Raw genomic sequence first — 20,812 nt, forward strand, 5'->3', positions numbered from 1 at the left:
ACTCCTACCAATCGCTCAGTACAAGTGGTTAAGAGATTTGAACAGACACTCCACAAAAAATGATATCCCTAGGACCAATACATTTATAAAAAGCTTCTCTATTTTGTTGATTCTCAGCAAAATGCAAATTATAACCGAAACGAGATGCTATTACACACTCATCGGGACCGCTAAAATGTGAAACACTGACAGCACTAAATGTCAGAGATGCTGCAGGGTGAGGGGGGTCTCATATACTGCTGGTAGCAATGCGAATTGATGCCACTAACTTGGAAAAGTGTTTGACGTCAACTGTTAGAGTAGAAGACACGCATTCCCATAACCTGGCAATTCCACTGCCTGACGTGGAAATAACTGTTGTGTGCCCCAGGGGCCATGCCAAGAATATCTATAGCCAAGCTCTTCACAGCAGCCAAGCCCTGTCATCCACCCAAAGGCCCGTCAGGAGGAAGGCAGATAGCAATGCAAAGACAGTCATGCACTAGAAAGCCACGCAGCAGTGCTAACTGGACAGCTACGGCCACACGCAGGACGGACAGAGCACAACGCAGCAGCTGGCGGAGGAAGCTGGATTCACGAGAGTATGTATTGCTGGCTCCACCTTGTACCAAACTGTTTTCTAAGCAAAAATGACCTGCCGTGTTTCGGATGCCTACGTAGGTGGTAAACGTATACCAGGAAAACAAGAAAGTGGCTGCACTTGCAGTGGAATGGGGTGGTCCCTGGGAAGGGACACAGATGGCCTTTGGGGTTCTGGGAGGTGATGACAAGCGTGTGGGCCACACGGTAATAAAAATACCTAGAGTGCACTTTTCATTTTATAGACTTTTGCGTACATGTTACGTTCACAATTTTATAACCATTTTTAAAGAGAGGGCACACCCATGATCCAGGGATGTGGGCAACGTGCACACCTTTTCCTGACGTCCACGGTCATTGACTCAGTAACGGAGGAGAGGTCCCTGCAGCCCACCTGGGATTGACCAGACCCCACCAGGTCCTGGCCACAGTCTCTCAACAGAAGTAAAGTCTGCTAGCTGAAACTGCTCTTTTCTTCCTCAGTAGGTAAGCATCTTATAAACCCAGGAAGATTATAAGTCTAGAAATGATTCATATACTAACAGCCATAGAATTATGACTTTCATACTAAGAAATCTGGATAGGTTTGGTATCTCATAGTCTCATAATGTTTAAAGAAGTTGGCCTATTGTAAAGAAAGTCTCATAAATCCAAAGTTAAGTATGTCATTAACTAATTGACTTAGTCTCGTAATGTTATCTGGAAAGCTTGGTGCATTTATACACAGTATTGGAATATGTAAGAAACTCTGGGCTCATTGCATTTCTAAGTGAAATCATTAGATTTCTAAAAATTAATTAGAACTAAGAAGGTTTTGTCCACTAGGCTTTTGAAATGCCCATGAAGGAATTGAATATATTACACTTATTATCACCGTTCAAAGTTTTGAAAGTTTAATGAATTAGATTTGTCGTATTCAAAGACCCTTAAAAGCAACTGTTAAGATTTGCAGGTCTTGGGCTTCCCTGGTGGCGCAGTGGGTGAGAGTCCGCCTGCCGATGCAGGGGACACGGGTTCGAGCCCCGGTCCGGAAAGATCCCACATGCCGCGGAGCGGCTGGGCCCGTGAGCCATGGCCGCTGAGCCTGCGCGTCCGGAGCCTGTGCTCGGCAACGGGAGAGGCCACAACAGTGAGAGGCCCGTGTACCACAAAAAAAAAAAAAAAAAAAAAAAAAAGATTTGCAGGTCTTATGAATAGAAAAACAAGATCTGTATGCCAAACGTAAACTATTAGACTAAGTTTTTGAATCTGTAGCTTTCAGAAACCAAACCTTAATTTTGAAAAGCAGAGTCTTTCCTAAACACAAATGCCTCTCAAACTCAAATCATCAAAGCTCAGTGATGTTTCGAACAGCTCCATGCTGGTACCTGGGGGAGGCTCAAATAAGCGAAATCCCCCAAGTCTGGTTCCCAGCACCCTCTCCTGAGCAGGAGGGGAAGTGGGGCCCCACCAGCAAGGTTTCAGCGCATGTGGGGTCATTCCCCCAGCCTTGTTCTCATCACCTTTTCTCTTATTAGTGAATATTTTTATTACCCAAACTTCCCCTCTACCAGCTTATGCTGTGGAGGCTCTTTCCTTACTCTTGTGGAGTCCATGTTTGAGACGCCCTGTCCACCCCTGCCCTCTTACGGCCCAAGACAAACGAGTCCCTCTACCACTGACCTAGAGGGTCTTTCAGCCCCTGTCAGCTCAGTGCCCCTCCTGCCTTCTGTGTCGCTGTGTCTGGCACACACTTTATCTCTTTATTTAACGCCCCGCCAGACGTTGCTCTTACAGGGTTGCACAGCCCATATTCCTCTTGACGTATCTGCATTCTTGCCTCTTTTTTTTTGATTATATATAAATTTCTTATATATTTTTTTAACTGAAGTATAGTTGATTTACAATGTTGTGTTAGTTTCAGGTGTACGGCAACGTGATTCATATATATCTATTCTTTTTCAGATTCTTTTCCCTTATAGGTTATTACAAGATGTTTAGAGTTCCCTATGCTATACAGTAGGCCCCTGTTGGTTATCTAGTCTATATATAGTATTGTGTATCTGTTAACCCCAAACTCCTAAATTATCCCTCCCCCACCCCCTTTCCCCTTTGGTAGCCATAAGTTTGTTTTCTGTGTCTGTGAGTCTGTTTCTGTTTTGTAAATAAGTTCGTTTGTATCATTTTTTTAGATTCCTCATATAAGCGATTTCATATGATAATTTGTTTTTCTCTGTCTGACTTACTTCACTTAGTAGGATCATCTCTAGGTCCGTCCATGTTGCTGCAGATGGCATTATTTCATTCTTTTTTATGGCCGAGTAATATTCCATTGATATATGTACCACATCTTCTTTATCCATTCACCTGTTGATGTACATTTGGGTGGTTTCCACATCTAGGCTATTGTAAATAGTGCTGCTATAAACATTGGGGTGCATGAATCTTTTCAGATTAGAGTTTTGTCTGCATATATGCTCAGAAGTGGGATTGCTGGATGATATGGTAGCTCTATTTTTAGTTTTTTAAGGAACCTCCATGCTCTTCTCCATAGTCACCCATTATGTAGCTCTTACCCCATCTTCCAACTCTTTTTCAGTCTTCTTTGCTGTCCAACAAACCCCCTTTCATTTCATATACATATATATATATTTTTTGACATAGGTCTGCTGGTGATGAATTCTGTCCTTTTTTGTTTTCTGAAAACATCTTTATTTTGCCTCACATTCAAAAAGTATTTTCACTGGGTGTAAAGCCCTAAGTTGGCAGGTGTTTTCTTCCAGCACTTTAAACATGTATTTCCAGATTCCATTCTTTCTGCTGAAAGTCTGTTTCTCCTCTGAAGGGAACGTGACTTTTTTCCTCTGGCCCTTTACAAGGTTTTCCCTTTGCCTCGATGGTTTTGCCACGATGTGCCTGCGTGGGGTTTTCTTTGAATTTGTCCATTCTCTCCACTCTTTCAAAGACTTCAGTTACACACATGAGCCTTTCCCCCACCCCGCCCCGTGTTCCATGTCTCTCATGCTATTTTCTGTATTTTTATTCTTTTTTTCCCCTCCACATTCAGTCCGGATATTTTCTGTTGACCTCTATTCCAGTTCAATAATAAAACCCTTTCCTCTGCTAAGCTGCCAGAACACCTGCCCAGTCTCCCAGGATTGGCAAATGACCCCAGGCGAAGATACCCGCAAATACAGCCACCCGATTTCTATTTCCGCTAGCCTTTATTCTGGGAATTCCTCGCAATTAGCCATCTCTAACGCTTAGGAAGAGTACCTCTGAACTTCGTCCAGCTTTTAATTTATTTTCAGAGGAAGTGTGGTGCTCATTATCTAATCCATCATTCCTGGAAATGAGAGCCTGAATGTACGGTTTTATCTTCTGATGTGAGTTATTTTCTCATGGCCCTAGAGTTTGCTTGTTTAGCATTTTTTAAATCGTCACTGAACATTCATTTGAGGAGATGGTCATCAGTCCTATGGTTGAATATTTCCATTCCAGCTGCTGTCTCGTGGCCACAATTTTGAATGAACACATATACGTACACAGCGTTCTCTCATCTGTGGGGTTTTCTAGAAGTAAGTTCCTGGTGAGTGTACTGGTTCAAAGTGTGTGCACTTTTCTTTAGGACGTGACACTGTATGTGAAAGACTAAAATCATAAACCACTTCACCATAAAATTATCTATTTAAGCCACGTAAAAAGTCACTGTGATAGCTGGATCTTAATTCAGCATTTTTCTTGGACGCTTGACTTCCCTTTTCATCACTCCTGCCTGTGCTCTGAGGATTGACTGAGAAACTGGGGACGTGTGGCTCCAGGGAGCCCGGACATGGTTTGGGGACACGCTTGGTTGTCACCTCTGTCCACTTGACATACTGCCACACAATTCCTACCGTGGCTGATCTTCAGAATCAACAGGAACCTTCAGAAAATACAGGCTCCAGGCATCACCCCTGAGATCTTGGTTTTGCAGGTCAGAGATGGGCCTCCTGGATCCGTATTTTTTAAAATTTATTTTATTGAAGTCTAGTTGATTTACAATGTTGTATTAATTTCTGCTGTACAGCAAAGTGATTCACACACACACATACATTCTTTTTATGGTCTTTTCCAATATGGTTTATCACAGGATATTGAATATAGTTCCTTGATCTGCACAGTGGGACCTTGTTGTTTATCCATTCTATATATAATACTTTACATCTGCTAACCCCAAACTCCCACGCCATCCCTCCCCCAACCCTTGGCAACCACAAGTCTGTTCTCTATGTTCTGAGTCTGTTTCTGTTTCGTAGATCAGTTCATTTGTGTCATTTTTTTTTTTTTTTTTTTTTGCGGTACGCGGGCCTCTCACTGTTGTGGCCTCTCCCGTTGCGGAGCACAGGCTCCGGACGCGCAGGCTCAGTGGCCATGGCTTACGGGCCCAGCCGCTCCGCGGCGTGTGGGATCTTCCCGGACCGGGGCACGAACCCGTGTCCCCTGTATCGGCAGGCGGACTCTCAACCACTGCGCCACTAGGGAAGCCCTGTGTCATATTTTAGATTCCACATATAAGCGATATATTTGCCTTTGTCTGACTTAACTTCACTTGGTATGACAATCTCTAGGTCCATCCATGTTGCTGCAAATGGCACTATTTCATTTTTTGATGGCTGAGTAATATTCCATTGTCTAAATATACCACACGTTCTTTATCTATTCACCTGTTGATGGGCATTTAGGTTGTTTCCATGTGTGAATCTGCATTTTAAGTGCCTCCCCAGGTAGCTCTGAGGGACAGCTGGGCTTAGGACCCACTGATATGCTAGTTTCAGGGCAAGCAAATGAAAGCCCTGGGCCGTCTGGCCCATCAGAGCAGAGCTTGTGTGGAAGGAGACAGTGGTGCTACAGGGCATCAGAGCTGAGCTAGTTAACAGGAAGACATTTGGGTTAGAATCCCAGGGACACAGGAGTGGTGGAGCCAGACAGGCTATCAGCTGAGCGACCAGGAGACGCCCAGGCTGCTCACAGCACTCCAGCTTGTCAGACCCAGAGTGCCCTGCTTAGTTACTCGGCCCCTGCATGGAGAGCCTCCCAGCCTGCCGGACAGTCGTGGTTTTTGTTTTGTTTTCTGAAAATGCGCTCTGCCCTTGGTTCCCACGCCTCGGCCACCAGCTGACAAGGCCTTTCTGAGGTGGTGGGGAAACAACTTGGACGTCCTGCTGTCCAGGGCACCCAGCCCCCTCCAAGGAAGGGCTCTACGGAAAAGCAGGGCCAAATCCACAGGAGGAGGTGCTCCCGAGGTCGCGACAGCTGCCCCTGGCCTCGCTGCACGAGTCGTCCAAGGCGACAGCAACCTTCCCACACCCGCAGGTCTTTAGGGCAAGATGGAACGGGCACTCATCAGGTGCTGCAGAGGAGCTGGTTCTCGCTCCATGTGAAAGCGTGGACCGGAGCAGCTGCGCCTCACTTCCAGTGCCAAGATTTGGTGATTTCTATTTCCACCCCAATTCGAATTTAGGACACCCCTCTTGCAGGCGCAGGACGCTGGGAGCGCTGTGTTCGCTCCCTTGGGACAGATGGACGTTTCCAGATGGTGCCTGGTTCTCCCAGCTTCCTGACTGGGACTTGCGCCACATAGTGGGGTGGGCGGGTGGAACTTGCAGCCTCCCGGGAAGCTCCAGGAACCAGATAATTGGCCGCCCCGCACCCATATGGCTGATGAGCCCCAGTGACAATGACAACCAAGTTGAGTAGCTCAAGGGCGGCGGAAGAAATGGATAGGAAATTGACGGGAGGCAAAGTCGGCTCAAAGCCCAGAGTGGGATTCAGGACGAGGATGAGATCGCGGGTTCCCCCTCTCCCCTCCCTGCACCCCATCCCTCACCTAGGCCACCTCTTTGTAAAGGTAAATGACAGCTGACTATTTAATACACAACTTCATATCTCAGGGCTGTAACGCAATACAAACCTGTCTTGGTCGCACAGGGCGTGGGGGGGCGGGTCAGCCCTGCAGCGATCCAGACACCCCCTGCCCGGGACTCCAGCGGCTCCTCCCTGAGGCACGTCTCAGGTTGCATTTCTTGCTACTTCACCTCCACGCCTCCCTGTATCTCTCATCTTAGGGAGGTTTGCTCAGAGCTTCCAGGCTTCGGCAGAAAGGATCTTACTCCTGAAGCTGAGTAGCTCTATTCCAAAAAAAAAATACTTCACTGCTCACTGGAGCTCAAGGATTTTCAAAAAGTCCATCTCTTATTGTTTGGGGTCTAGAGCTGTTTGGGGATTTTCCAACTCGGTAATACCCCAAATTCCTGGACACTTTATTTTTTTGCTGCTTGCAAATGGCTCGGGTCTTCCCTAAGCTCTTCTTTTTCTTGTAACGCCTCCTCAGACAGCCAACACAGAAACACACGCCACTGAAATCCTGGATTTGCGGGATCTATCCTCGGAGCCCCAGAGGACACTCCATGGAACTGCTTTCCAAGTTCTCAGGAGCAGCATTTGAATCAAAGAAAATTTTTCGCCCTCGACCCCGTGCGCTGGCTGCCAGGCTAATGCCGCCCACTGAGACTTGGTTGCAGCCGCACGGCTCTTCGGATGCAACTTCTGTTCAAGACTTCCGGGAGGACAGCTGCTGTGACAAGCAGCCCTCACACTGCAGTGCAGGGCACACGCATGTGGGCTGAGGGCCTTGGGCTTCCCGACTGGGAGGCGGCCCGGGGGTCTCTAGGGCTGGTCCAGCAAGAGGCTGCATGACGTCTGTCAGCGTTCCATCTGCAGCTGTCATAAATGTGGAAGTCCAGCCGGGCTGGGCAGGCAGTGAGGAGGTGACGGAAGTCTGACTCCTGTAAGGACTCAGAGCTTCAGGCTGGGCCTGCAAGAAAGAAACACAGACATCCCTTGCGTGTCACCCGCTGCCTGAGTCTTTAATTTATGACGTTTGTAGGATGCCCCCTCTAGACCAGGAGCTCCTTCAGAGGGCAGATGGCCTCACCTGCCCGCCAAAGAGGGCTTTGCGGTCGCAGACGCCTCCTGAGGGATGGTGAGGTGGTGGCTTGATTTTGTCTTTCTTCATTAAGCAATTAGAACTGCTCTAGTGGGGCAAAGAGAAGGTCTTCCCTGGCCTTGAGGGAAGGGGGTCCAGGTTTGGGGTTTTTGCTCTGTTGCTAGTGGCTGGGCTGCAGTTTTTTTTTTTTTTTTTTTTGTTTGTTTTTTTTTTTTTTTTTGCGGTACATGGGCCTCTCACTGTCGTGGCCTCTCCCGTGGCGGAGCACAGGCTCCGGACGCGCAGGCTCAGCGGCCATGGCTCACGGGCCCAGCCGCTCCGCGGCATGTGGGATCTTCCCGGACCAGGGCACGAACCCGCGTCCTCTGCATCGGCAGGCGGACTCTCAGCCACTGCGCCACCAGGGAAGCCCTGGGCTGCAGTTTTAATGGTCACTGAGCCTCCTCTCAGGGTGACCAACCCTCCTGGTTTGTCCAGCTCGGAGGGGTTTCCCAGGATGTGGGAAGTTCGGTCACCGGGAAGACCCAGGGTGACCAGGACAAGGTGGTCACCTCACTCTTCCTGATCAGAGGCTACAGGGAGAGGACAGAAGCCATAGGGCAAAGGGCACTTTGGGTGCAGGGGGAGGAAGGGATGGGAGAGGGGCCTGTGAGCCCCAGGGGTCCAGGGCAGCGATATTCCTCTGGGGATGGGGTCACGCTCCCACAACGCACAGCTCTTGCTTGGTGGCAGGCCGTCCTCTTCTGCCCCGCTTTCAGCCGTTTCTAAGAATGTCGTTCCCAGCTCTTTGATCCCATCCTAGGTGATACCCCCTCCTTGGTTGCTTTAAAGTGCAAAACTCAGACCCCAGGGCACAGGTGTGGACCAACCCGTGCAGAGAGGAGCACGGCTCTCTCCTCCCTGGTTCTAGGCTCTATGCTTTCATTAATGCAGCCCCAAACGGCATCCCATTTGTGGGGAGCAGTATGGTGGTCCATCTGGACCCAGCCGAGCCGGAAATTGACCAGATGGCCCCTTCCAGGTCCTTTTCTGGTAAATAGCTCTTAAGGTGTGGGATTGTTGGAAAAGCTTGTAACCTCAGGGTGAAGGAAAGGCGAAGGGGCCCGAGACCAGTGGATTCCGGTGGCCAGGGCAAGAGTGTCAGGCTGGTTTCGGGGTTTGGGGCCAGTCCCAGCTCCCAGAGTTCAGCTCTGCTGGAGGGAGGGGTGATGTTCCTGATGCCAGAAGAGAGGGGGAGGAAGATTCTGATGGCGAAGAAGGTAGACAGCAAGGCTTCAGCTCTGCCCCTGCAGAGCACATCCCGGGCGGGTGTGAGCAGAGGCTATAGCAGGACAGCCTTTGCCAGAGCCCCGCCCACCGACGGGTGCCGCCCTCCTGTCCTGGGTCTGTGCGCACAGCAGAGCGGGGCCCCAGGGACACAGCTCCCGACACCCTCGACAGAGCATCCGTGGAGCAGCCCAGCTGCCGGAGGGGCAGGGAGGGAAACTGTGGGTGGGGGGGGGAGTGGAGGTTCCACCAGCCACCAGCCAGCGGGCTCCACCTCCCAGGTTGTGAAACACCCACTGCAAACTGAGGCCTGGCACAGGCGGTGGGGTGGGGGTTGGACAGGCCCTGGAGGGCAGCCCTGGAGCAGGCAGAGACGCGGCTGGGAGGGAGTCACGGCCAGCCGCGTGGGGAAATGCAGACGATGCCCACGTCCCCGGTCACTGGCCCCTCGGTCCGTCCCAGACCCCATGCTGCTCACTTATTATCCTCGCTCCACAAACCCACTCTGTTATCCCGAGTCACGTGACAAAGAAGACTCAGAGAGGTCAAGTGACTGGCCCAAGGTCACACCGCCTGGACCTGGCGGAGCCCAGGGAGTCCAGGTCTGTGTGGACACAAAGGCCTTGCCCTTCACCAGCTGAAACAGAAACCTACCAGTTCTTGAGATTGGCCAGGTCCATTCTGGGACCCCTCACCTTGGTAGTCCCGAACCCCAGAGCCCAAAGACAGTACTGGGTGGCCAACATGGGCCCTATAAACCTGTGTTGACAGCTGGCCAGGGCAGGGAGCCCAAGGTGCCGGGTGGGCACCAGTGCCAAGACCAGGGAGCCTGCAGAGCCCCGGGCTCGGCCCCCCAGCCTGGCCTGGACTGGAGGGGAAACTGGGTGGGGGCCAGGCAAGAGCAACGATTGTGTCAAGAGCCCCAGAGCCACTGGGTGCGGGGATGGGGGTTCCTAAGGGTTCCATCCATAGGGCCACCCCCGCTGGATGGGAGAAGGGGACTTCTTCCCGTGGGGAGAGTGTAAGGTAGACAGAACAAGAAATCAGACTGGAGTCTGGGAGGAATTGTCAAGGGACAGAGTAGAAAGGGGAGGGGACAGGGGTGTGTGATGCTGTGGGGAATGGAAATCCAGGGGAGGGGGTGTGCCGTGTCCCGGAGGTGTTATCACTTCAAGGGAAGGGGGCGTCTCTTGGAGATGGAGGCCAGCCTCACTCACCTGCATCTGGACGGCCGCCCTCCCCGCTGCAGCCGGGATTTCTGGGTGGGCTGTCAGGACCTTCCAGATAAGTGATGTCTCAGTGGAGTGCATTTCTCTACCAATCATCAGGGGTCCCTGCCACCAGAGCAAGGCCCCCCCAGGCTGGGCCTGTGCCCTCCCAGACCACAGAGGTCATGGCCACAGTGAAGAATCTGAGGCCTTTGCTCAGGACCCCCCAGTCCTACGCCTCCCTTTCTGCCAGCACAGACACCAAGCCCTTGGAGAAGCAGGAGGGCAGGGCAGGGCCAGTAGACGGATGGGGAGAGCCCAGACCAGGGGACACGCCTGGTCTGGGCCCAGGCTCCAATCTTGCCCCAAACCCCTGCTTCTGGGGGGCAGCCTGTGGCCCTGAGACAGCTCTGGTGGCCTGCAGGAGCCAGCTCTCACAGGGGGCCAGAGGAAGCAGGACCAGAAGCTTCTCTCCCCAGGGCCACCTAGAGCCAGCTGTCCTACAGTGACCTACACAGCCTAGTTCCTCAGGTGCCCACCAGCCGGTTACACCTTCCCATGGCCCCACATGTACAAGCACGCAGTGTATACAAGGTGGATGCACGTAAAATGCAAGTGAATTATTACGTGAGGTCAGTTCCCTAAGCCCCCTTGCTCCCCAAATCCCCTGGACCTCATTTTCATAGTACTTTAAAAAAAAGTCTTCTCAAGTCCCAAAAGCAAGAGTGTTTGCAAATAAATTACAGCAACAGTCACATTAAATGTTTCTAAAAATTGTCTTTTTTAACTCTTAGCCCATCTCTCAATTAAGCAGATTTTAAACATAACACTTTAAAAAAATTTCTGGTTTGCCAAGCAAGGCCTGTTTCTGTATTTAATAGTTTTATTTTTACCTTCCGCAATAATGACGGGGCACTTAAGAAATTAAGTTTTTTCTCAAGAGGAAGTTCTCCAGATTTAATCTCACAGCATGAATTATAACTTCAAAGTTAGGACTTCTGGAAGGGAGGGTCCTTTCCAGGAAAATCTTGGTTCTAGGACCAAAAGGCTGAGATACAAGATCAAATTCCTGTCCTGCCTTTTCCAGCGGAGGCAGTGGGCACTTCTCCGCTGTTGAAGGCTTAGTCCCTGTGAAACGTAGTTAGTAGGGGCAGGTCAAGGGTGCCTAGGAGAGTCCCCAGCACCAGATCACCATCCTGACCGTGGCTCCTGGGGCGTGCAGGTGAGGTCTTTGCTGCTCTCGAAAATTGGCCAGCAAAGCCTGGGGCTGACGTATGAAGAGTTGCATTATGTGCTCCCTGGCAAAGAGACCGCACCCCTCCAGGAACTGTCATCCTGCCAAGACGTCAAGGAACCAGGTCTTCAAGAAAAGAAAGAGATGATTGGGTATAATTTTATAGCAGCAGAATCCTGCATCTAATACTAACCATTGTGTTCTACAGTTTGACATTTTCTGTCCTGGGGACCGATCGGGGCCCCTGGCTGAGAGGCTGTGGCCCCATCCTCGGGCTCGGGGGAAGGAAGGGCCGCCCCCGTCTCCTGAGCCCACTCCCCAGGCTGTCCTGCACTGGCTCGTCTCAGGCCTCTGGGCCAGCGTGAGAAGCAAGAGTGGGGGTGCGTTCCAGGAGCAGTGGCTCCTGACCCTCAGGACACGGCACCTCCAGGCAAGGCGAGACAACCACGGGCCCTCTCCCAGAAAAATCCCAGACATGCCACGTTCTATGTGGCTTTGCACAGTTCTTAGACCCTTGGGGAGCAAGGATGGTAGTAACCGCCTTGCACCTTTCTAGACTGTCTCCGAGTAGATGATGCCGCCACAGCAGACACAAGCGGGCTTATGAGGCCCCGAATAGTCAGGCAAGGGCTAGGGACCGGCCAGCGCCAGGACAGGCTGGCCACCTGAGGATGCGGGGCTTCTTGGCGTCTGGCGGTGGAGGCAGCGGGAGGAGAGAGTGGGACCCTCCTCAGCAGACACAAGTACAGGTGCTGAGGGCACTGGCGTATCTCTCAGAGACGGCTGCCTGGAGAGTTGGAGTCTCCCCGCCTGCAGGGCGCTGTGCACTGAGATCACCACGCCCCTCTCCTGCAGCGCTCCAATCAGCCACTGCCGCTCCTCTTCCACCTCCTTCTTTATTGGCGGTGAGGGATTCCCAGGCCACCATCACCCTTTATGGGTAGTGGGGACCCAGGAGCCTGGGCGGCGTGGATTAGCTGGGGCCAGGAGGCTGGGACTGCGCAGGTCACTTCACCTCTGAGCCTGGGGTCAGAGGACACCTTCTTGAAGGGCTGAGAGTAAAGACTTTAGGATGTGTGGTCACGTGGCTCGGCCTCTGGCCCTCTACTCAGCCTGAGCTTGAAAACTGCCTGGAGGCAGACAGCAGCCCGGCCCGGCAGGGAGAGTGACACTTGACTGGTACGCAGCCTCACGTGCGGGCCCTGCTCTGTGACTCTGGCCTCAGACCATCGGAAACACCTTCAGCCCAAAGGGCACCTGCAGAGCCAGGTCACGGGGACAGATAGACAGACGGGGGCACAAGTCAGAGCATGGAAGTGACGAAGGGGTCCCACGCCTGCTGTCGGGTAAGCAAGTGTCTTTATTGAGAACATGTATGTCTGGCAAGATCTGGATTAGCATTTTCTCTTATCCCCGTGAGTGGGACGGAAGGGTTGGAAGTCAGTGGAGGCACAGAGAGAGAGCCTCCTGCCCAGGGGACAGGATGCAGCTCTGCTGCTCCCGTGACGCGGAGGTCCGCATCACCTTCCTGGGGGGGGCTGTGGACCGGCTGCCCCGCCGGGCTGTGTGCAGAGGGAGCTGCTCCCAGAGGCTCCGGCCGGCCAGCCCCGCCCTAGGTGGCCCGCACCTTCATCTCCGACACCTTGTAGCTGTAGTTGTACCCCTTCCCTGACCTCCAGTTGATGCCGTTTGCAAAGCTCTCGTGGGGCCCCCCAAGGTAGCGACCGTTCAGGTTTGACACATGACAATCCTTGTACCACCAGGCCCCCTGGTACTGCACGGCACAATTGGCAGTATTTTTGTCGCTGTCTTGATCTTTGGTGGAGAAGGCGTTGTTGTTGTGGGACGTCAGGGAATCACCTGCTCAGAAGGAAAGGTCGCCTAATTGGCACACAGGGCTAAGAGGTCCCCGACGCTGGTCCAGGTCAAAGCTGCTGTGTCCGGGTGTGCCCCTCACATGACCCCAGGGAGCATCCCTCTGCTGATGTAGTGGCCCTGGTGTCCCCTCATCTGCTCTGCTCCTGCCAGCTAACAGGCATCCTCTCACTTAGGGGGCGAACTTGTTCACTCCTCAGGGGAGAATTCCAGTCACAAGAGTGGGAATGGAGCCTTCAGGGAAATGGGCTCAATTATCATCCTTCCCCGTTTTTCATCAGAAATGGTAGTTAATAATAATGCCACAGCTTGTTGGACTTTCTCATGGGTCACTTCAGCCTTGTGGGTACCTTACCGTGTGGATAAGAAACTGGTGAGGTTAAGTCCCCAAGAACATCACACACAGAAGAGGCAGAGCCAGGACGCTAAGCAGGTCCTCTCTGCTTCCCCAAACCCCGCGCTGAAGCCCAGGCCACGGCTGTGCCCCGCGCGGACTCTCACCTGCACTGCCCCCGACAAAGGCTCCCAGGACCAGCTTGTACTTCTCTGCCTCAGCCGCCATCTTGAATGACTGGTACTTGGCAAATTGGTGGTTGCCCTCAAAGTCCACGAGGTCCACCCGCAGCTCGCTGCTTCCTGTTGGAGGTGGGTGCTCAGGTCCCAGCAGAAGGGACCCTCTGCCTCCAGGCACGGGGGGTGGGAATGTGGGCTTTAGGGGACGTCTGAACTTGGCATCGGGGACAATTCACCGGGAAGGTGTGAGAGGCTGGGCTGGTGGGAGGACCTCAGGGATGCCTCCCTGTTTTCAAATAGCTCCCCTGCTGTTCCATCAGCCATGCCTGAAATTCCACCGTAAGTGTACCTGGATGGAATGAAGCCTCGCTCTAGTGTGAAGCCCTAAATTCTCCTGCAAATAGCTGTGAATGCCACGGCAGGAAACCTTTGTATGTGTAGTTCCTTCTGCAAGGATTTCAGGGCACATGAGTGGACACCGTCAAGCTTGCCATGAGGGAGTGGAAGAATTAAGAAAGGATTTACAGGTTTGCCGTTGAACCCAGGACCAGCTGTGAAGCTGATTCTGTGGAACGGAGAAGCGGGGTGAGGGGGCCTGCGTGGGGACCGCCACATGCACTGAGCGGGAGAGGCAAGGGGGGGGCTCCGTGGGCCTAAGATCCCAGTTTCAAGGAAGGACCAACCGTTGGAAGTGGGAGAAGGGCCACCCCGATCCAGATGGCCTCCCCCTCACTTCCGACTCTCGGGTTCTAGATACGACCGGTCCCGAGACCAGAAGTCGTCTTCGCTCCAATAATCCACCTCCTCCGATTTGAACACTCAGAGAGTGTAAGAGAATACACGTCCTAGGTTCTCAGAGTAACAACCCCTCCTGCTGTCACACGTGACCACCCCGGGGGCCAGGAGGAGCGGGGTCCTCTGGTCCACGTGGCCCAGGGCTAAGGTCAGGGCCATGTGCATTTCAGGCACCCCACCACAGAGCCCCCGGCCGTGGCCCTACCCTGGGCGGTCAGGGCGTGGATGTTGTCATTCCCCAGCCAGAACTCTCCCAGCTGACTGCCGAAGCCCTGCTTGTACGCGGCCCAGTCCCGGTAGAAGTCCACAGAGCCATCGCTCCTTCGCTGGAAAACCTGCACACGATGGGGAGGGCTGGGGAGACGGGGCCCCACTGCCGACCCCCCAGAGCACCCCGGCCACACGCGGGAGCAGCGCTGGGAGTTCACAGGTATCACAGGCTGAGGACCAGAACGTGGGTCTCATCCAAGAGCCCAGGGGCAGTCAGGGACACCCACATGGGACCAAGGAGGAAACGGAGGCTCAGAGAGGGCAGACGACAAGCCCAACGCCACACGGCTGGAGAGGAGTGGGCACCTCCGGGCCGGAGCCCACAGCCCTGAGTCACGGGACTCCTTCCCATGTGGGTCCACACCCCTCTCCCCCGACATTTCTGATTCTCCCGACCTCAGTGAAACGACAGGGTCAGCCTCAGCCTGGAAGGAGTGGACGGTCTCACAAAGGCCACTAAACAGTGATCTGCCGCCAGGTGAGGCTCCCAGGCACGCCCACCCCTGCCCAGGAACCCCACGGCCATCACTGGGTGAACCCCACGGCCATCGCTGTGTCCCCCCCACTCACGGTCCACCCCCCGCCGTCCACGTCCATGTCACACAGCACGGTCAGGGGCCGGCAGTCGGGCAGGTAGATGGTGTGCCAGCCGCTCAGAAAGTGCCCCCTGGTGAGCAGCTCCTTACAGGTCCGAGGTCCTGGGGAGGGAAGCCTGGGAATGGACGCCAGGACAGGAGCTCTGGGCTGGGCAGGGGGGAGGGGGAGGGGGGAGGAGGGAGAGGCAGGGACACCTGCCTGGGGGAGGTGGGCCCTGAGTCCTGGGACAGAGACGCAGCCCCCAAGGCCACCCGGCTGTGACGGCCAGGCCCCGTCGACCTGGCCATCCCCACCTCCCAGGGCTGCCCCCGCCTAGTCTCCTGGGCACCTGGCCTCCTCCAGGAATACACTCGAGTTATCCAGGCAATGGCTGCCTATCACGTGGGTAGGTGGGGAGTAAGATATGCTCAGAGAGGGTTTTGTCCTTGGAAGGTGGAACCTGAGTCTGTGCAGCTGGCCTTCTGGTCGACCCCCCCTCCCCCGCCCCCAGCGGGAGCAGGTCCAGGTGGAGGTCCGGGGGTCGGCGTGTTCGCAGTCACCTGTGGCACAGGAATGAAGCTGCCCCGGGTCTCCTGTTGTGGGGAGAGAGGACGTGCACGTCACACGTCTGGAAACAGCGCCCCCGCCCCTCAGCCCTGTTGCTCCGTGAACACGGCGTGGAGAAAGGAAACCATTGTCCAGCTCTTTGCAGAACTCTCAGCCTCCAGCCCTGCGGATCAGCTCCTAGACTCAGCATCACTGGGCTTGCCTGGCCCCCACTGCATCCGGCCTGCCTGGGGGCTGGCGGCCAGCACCGTCCCGCGGGGCACTGGCTGGACCGCCGTGCCAGCCACCTCGCCTGGGCTTCACGGCTCACGGCGGTGGAGGTTAGCGCCCCCAGGCCTATCGCTTTCCACAGCCCGTGTCTCCAGCACAGCCTCTGCTTGTGGGAAGTACTGAGGAGCATTTGGGATGTGAGTCTGGGCCCCATCCTCGCACTTTGTATTTGTAGCCAGAGCGTGTGACTGTGTCTTGGTGTTTTGCCTTTTCTTGCTTTTACAAAGTTTTAAATAAATGAGCATAAATCAGAGCATTATAAGCAAAGTGTCCAAAATCACGTAGTAAAGCGGTATTGCCAGTCACCTGGGTCCGACTCTGGAGCCTCTGGGCTTTGAGCGCTCACCGGCCGCTGACAAAGCACGCCGGGCTCAGAGGCCCCTCCTCCCACACCCATGGGCTGCAGGGACAGGGCCAGGGGTGTGGTCTGAGATCCTCCCCCAGGTGGTGCTGGCCGTGACCGAGGCCTCTGGGAACCCCCGGCCCCATGCAAAGCCTGCACAGTGACCCCAGGGAGGCGGAGGGGCTCACCTTTCTCTCCGCCCGCGCCCTTTTCCCCTCGATCTCCTGGGGAGAGACAGGAGATGCACGGGACGTCTGGTCAGTGGACATCGACCCTCCGCTCTAGAAACCACCCAAGTGCTCAGTTCTTTGGGAGCTGGGGCGTGAGGGTGGGGCTGAGGCTCTGGGCACCACACACGCATGCTCCGTGGCCCACACCTCTCCAATGCCTGGGTCTCAGCCGGGGGAGTTGCGGGGGGACTCAGAGGCCTGCATTCTGCCCTGGGTTATGAGAGGCTGCTCTGGACCTGGGGCCCCGGACCCGGGACCCAGTTCACATGCTGTCTCGATGCTCTTTGGAAACAGGATATAGGACAGGTGCCTCTCTCACTTGGCCCCCCTCCCTCTCTCTGTCTCTCTCCCATCTCTCTCTCCACCTCCTCCCTCTCGCTCTCTGTCTGTCTCCATCTCTCATGTCTCTGTAGACAGGCCCCGGGGTCCTGCTCTGGGGTCCTAGCTCTTCCTCACCTTTGGTACCTTTGGGCCCGGCCGGCCCTGCCTTCCCAGGGACTCCGGGAGAACCTCGCTCTCCTGTAAATTCCAAAGACACATCATTGAGGAAAAGGCAACCTGAAGCATTCTACTTGGGCATCTCCGCCCTAAGGAATACAATCCTGACCCTCCCATCCCAGCTGCGGTGTCCTCGGGATCAGTGCCCTGGGACTCAGCCCGAGGGTGACAGCAGACGGCGGGGACAAAGCACTCACAGCCACCCGGTGCCGACCGGCCGGAGCGCCCAGATCGGGCCCCAGGGGACCACCGGCGATCTGGCTCCCGACCACCTCAGTGCATCAGCCCAGGTCCAGGCCACCGTCAGGGAGCCCCCCGGCTACTTGGGGCCTGGGACCAAGAGCACATCCTCAGAGACCCTGTCACACAGGACCCTCCGGCCCCTTGGCTCTGGGAGGGAGGCGGGGCCCTGCCCTGTGCTCAGCCCTGGACGCAGGGGCGGTCGGGAGCAATTATGCATCCCTCTGGGGTGGTTCTGTCTCCACCTCCAGAGAGGAGGGGTCGGGAGCCACGAGGCCTCCCAGGTCTGCGTTATTGATGTGAGCAGGGGGCTAGGACCACCCAGGACCCTGCCCCTCCTCCTGAGCACTGATGGGAGAGTCAGGAGAGGCGGCCCCAGGCTCAGCCAGGGCAGCAGGAGCGCCTGCCGGCAGGCTGCCCTCCCCGGGGAGTGTGGGTGTGTGGGTGTGGGGCCGAGGGGGCGCCGGCTCGGCTTGGGGCAGACCAACCACACCCACTGGTGGGCAGCCGCCCCAGCCCGGCCCCTCCTCCCAGTGTCCCCCCGGCAGGACTCCCAGCCTGGAGCCCACCGTGGTGAGCACACACAGCCCTCCCATCCCCAGGAGCTGCCCTGGGTGCCCACGGCCCCTGAGCTGGATACCTCCCAGGACGTGAGAGGCTGGGGACCTCCGAGCTGGCCCTGTGTCCGGAGCCCTTGGAGCGTCCACTCACACGCAGGCCCGGGGCACTCACCCCTTGAGCTGCGTGCCCACCTGCCCTTCATCCCAGGCTCGGGGCCCGAAACCCCACAAGGGGGCCACCACGTCGACGGGAGAGCTGTGGAGCGCTCGGGGGCCTTCCTACTGCATTGAGGTCCAGCTCCACCCTCCCTGCTGATGGCTGACTGCTCTGAGCCCCAGTTTATCATCTGCGGTACAGACAGAAAACGCCGGGGCCGCAGTTTTCAGGTGAGAATACCGAGGTACGCGTGGCTTGGAATCTGGCCCACGGCCACGTAAAGCCAGGGCTGGATCGAGGACCGGGAAGCGGGTGTTCTATGGAAGTGGACCCCGATGTGAGCTCATAGACCAGCTGCGACCAGCCCCCTCCTCAGGGAATGACAGATCCCGGTGGGCCTCGGGGGTCCCTCCTGACACCAGCTCTGAGCAGGGTCGTGACCCAAGCTCCCGACCTGAGACCCGCAGGGGGCAGTGCCCACCCGGGGTCTAATTTGAGAAGAGCCGGTGCTCAGTGACCCCCACGCCCGAGCCAGAGCACGTACCCTTCTGTCCACTGGCGCCTGCCTCTCCTTTGGGCCCTGCGGGTCCGGGCAGCCCCGGGCAGCCTCGGAGGATGGAGAGCTTGTCGGAGCCCTCCAGACCCACCAGCTTCACCTCTGCAGAGAGACACAGAGCGCCAGTCAGGGCGCTCGTCCTGGGCCTGAGAGCCCTGCAGAGCCCGCGACAGGCCACCCGAGCCACGGGGATCTGCCACGCGGCGACCTCGACCTGGGCCCTTGGCTGTGGCCAGAGTCACCCGTCTCAGATGAAGGGTCAGCCTGGCAGTGAGTTTCCCGCCTCTGGTGGGCACTGGTCAGGTGTGGAGGTGGTGCAGGGCAGAGCCCTGGCCTTGTGGTCCACCCTGCCTGAGCCACCCTCGCCCCAGCCTCAGTGCTGGAGGGTCAGCCTGGCAGGGAGGTGTTCAGAAATGTTTAGTCTCCGCTTTTGAGAAGTGATGATTGCCACTCACTGTCACGAGAAATAAGAATATTGTTCAGAAGGGCTTAGCTCGGGGCCCAGCACAGTTGGCTGTTAGCGCACGGGGCCTGCGGCTTTCAGACCCGACCGCTGTCAGGTCCTACTCACCTGGTGTCCGACTCACCTGGACAGGTGTCGGGGGCAGAGGCCACGGCGCACAGGAAGGCGGTGGCCAGCACTGTGGGCCCTATGGCCATGGCCACTCCACGCTGCTCCATCGCTCTGCTGTTGGCCGCCCGAGGAGCCCCGTGCTCTTATAGGGCTGTGGCCACGCACTGTCACCTCTGGCCCTGTTTCTCCTCCCGGTGGGGACAGCCAGTTCCTCCCCCGGCTTGTGGCGCCAGCTGGAGGTGGAAGCAGCCCCAGCTGGCTCTCTTCCAGGGCCCAGCTCCTCCTTACTGAGCAACTGACTTCCGTGCTTCCTGCGGACCAGCCCCACTTCCCCTCGGCAGGGCCATTTCCCTCCAGCCACCAGGCCCCCTAGGCCCTGCATGGGGAAGGGCCAGCCCCGCCCCCCCCCCCATCACCCAGCTCTGCCCAGGCCATACCTGAGGCCTTCTCAGGGGGCAGGGTTTGAGGAATTCATTTGCATTTTATGGGCTTCAAGTCTACAGAAATTTCGAAAGTTCTCCTGGGGTCTAGGTTGATTAGAAGGGAGGGGCGAGGAGAGCAGGATGTGTGCGGTGGAGATTTCCCCAAGCCGGTGTGCCGTGGGCTTCCGACTGCAGTGGACATGCAGCAGGAGAGAAGCAGGGGCGGCCAGGCCAGGAGCATCGCAAAGCGTGGCCCTGGGACCTTGACAGAGGCTGCACGTGAACCCGACTGCAGCAGTTCCAGTCTGGGGGGGCGTGGAAGCGGGGCCAGGTGTGGGGTGGGGGGGCGGAGGGCATGAAATTGCTGGGGAGGGACATTCGGCACCCACCCCAGGAGGGACCAGGCTGCATGCTTTTCCCACACCTCCTAGGGAAGAGCCACACACTGAGGCTAGCTGTCACCGGGACTCCCGTTAGAGACGGAGGTGGCAAGTCTGTTCCCCCAACCCCATCCCAACAGCCCCTGTCCAGGTGGGGTGTTGGGATCACGACCCCAAGTCAGACAGACTCATGTGAGTATCAAGGGTCCATCGGAGACAATTTCAATGTCCACGGGGTGTGTGGCCTGAGTCTATGACCGCTGCTCAAAGACCTCCACTCTGCAGGGGAGAAAAAGTAACATTCTCCCCACCCTCTGTGTTCTCAGCCGAGACCCCTGTAATGCAAGACAGAGTAACAAGAGAAAAGCACAGAGAAGTTTCTTAGCACAGGTACTCTGTCCATATGGGAGACACCCCGGGGAATGAGTAATTCCCCGAGGTGGCTTAGAATTCAGGACACAGTACCGTCTCAGTAGGGGAAGGGGAGCGGGGCATGCACCTTAGACAAGAGGAAATGGTTTTAGGGAAGGGGCCTGGGCCTTGCAGGGAAGGCGGAGGTAGGCTAGTTTGTGACAGTTTGAGTGTGGTGTCCACCTCTGGTGTCCTCTCCTGTAACGAATCAAGGGTCAATCTTCCCGGTTGATGACGCCCCCGGGAGGGGCTGACAGCTGAGTTTCTTGTGGAGGCTCTGTCTTTAGGCAGAAAGAGGGAGTGCACAGAAAGCTCCCCCTG

At 55.8% G+C, this 20,812-nt stretch overlaps 1 protein-coding gene across 1 annotated transcript; it reads right to left on the minus strand.

The window, feature by feature from the left end:
• Positions 1–12,851: 12,851 nt before the first annotated feature.
• LOC136124160 (ficolin-1-like) lies at positions 12,852–19,385 on the minus strand. Its single transcript, XM_065878612.1, has 9 exons — positions 19,292–19,385; positions 18,693–18,806; positions 17,159–17,212; positions 16,652–16,687; positions 15,844–15,876; positions 15,278–15,405; positions 14,643–14,772; positions 13,631–13,765; positions 12,852–13,114 (listed from the first exon to the last, which is right to left on the minus strand). The coding sequence occupies exons 1-9, from the start codon at positions 19,383–19,385 to the stop codon at positions 12,867–12,869; spliced, it is 972 nt and encodes a 323-aa protein (XP_065734684.1). The 3' UTR covers positions 12,852–12,866.
• Positions 19,386–20,812: the final 1,427 nt, after the last annotated feature.

The sequence above is a fragment of the Phocoena phocoena genome, chromosome 6, assembly GCF_963924675.1.
Source record: "Phocoena phocoena chromosome 6, mPhoPho1.1, whole genome shotgun sequence".
NCBI lineage: Eukaryota > Metazoa > Chordata > Mammalia > Artiodactyla > Phocoenidae > Phocoena > Phocoena phocoena.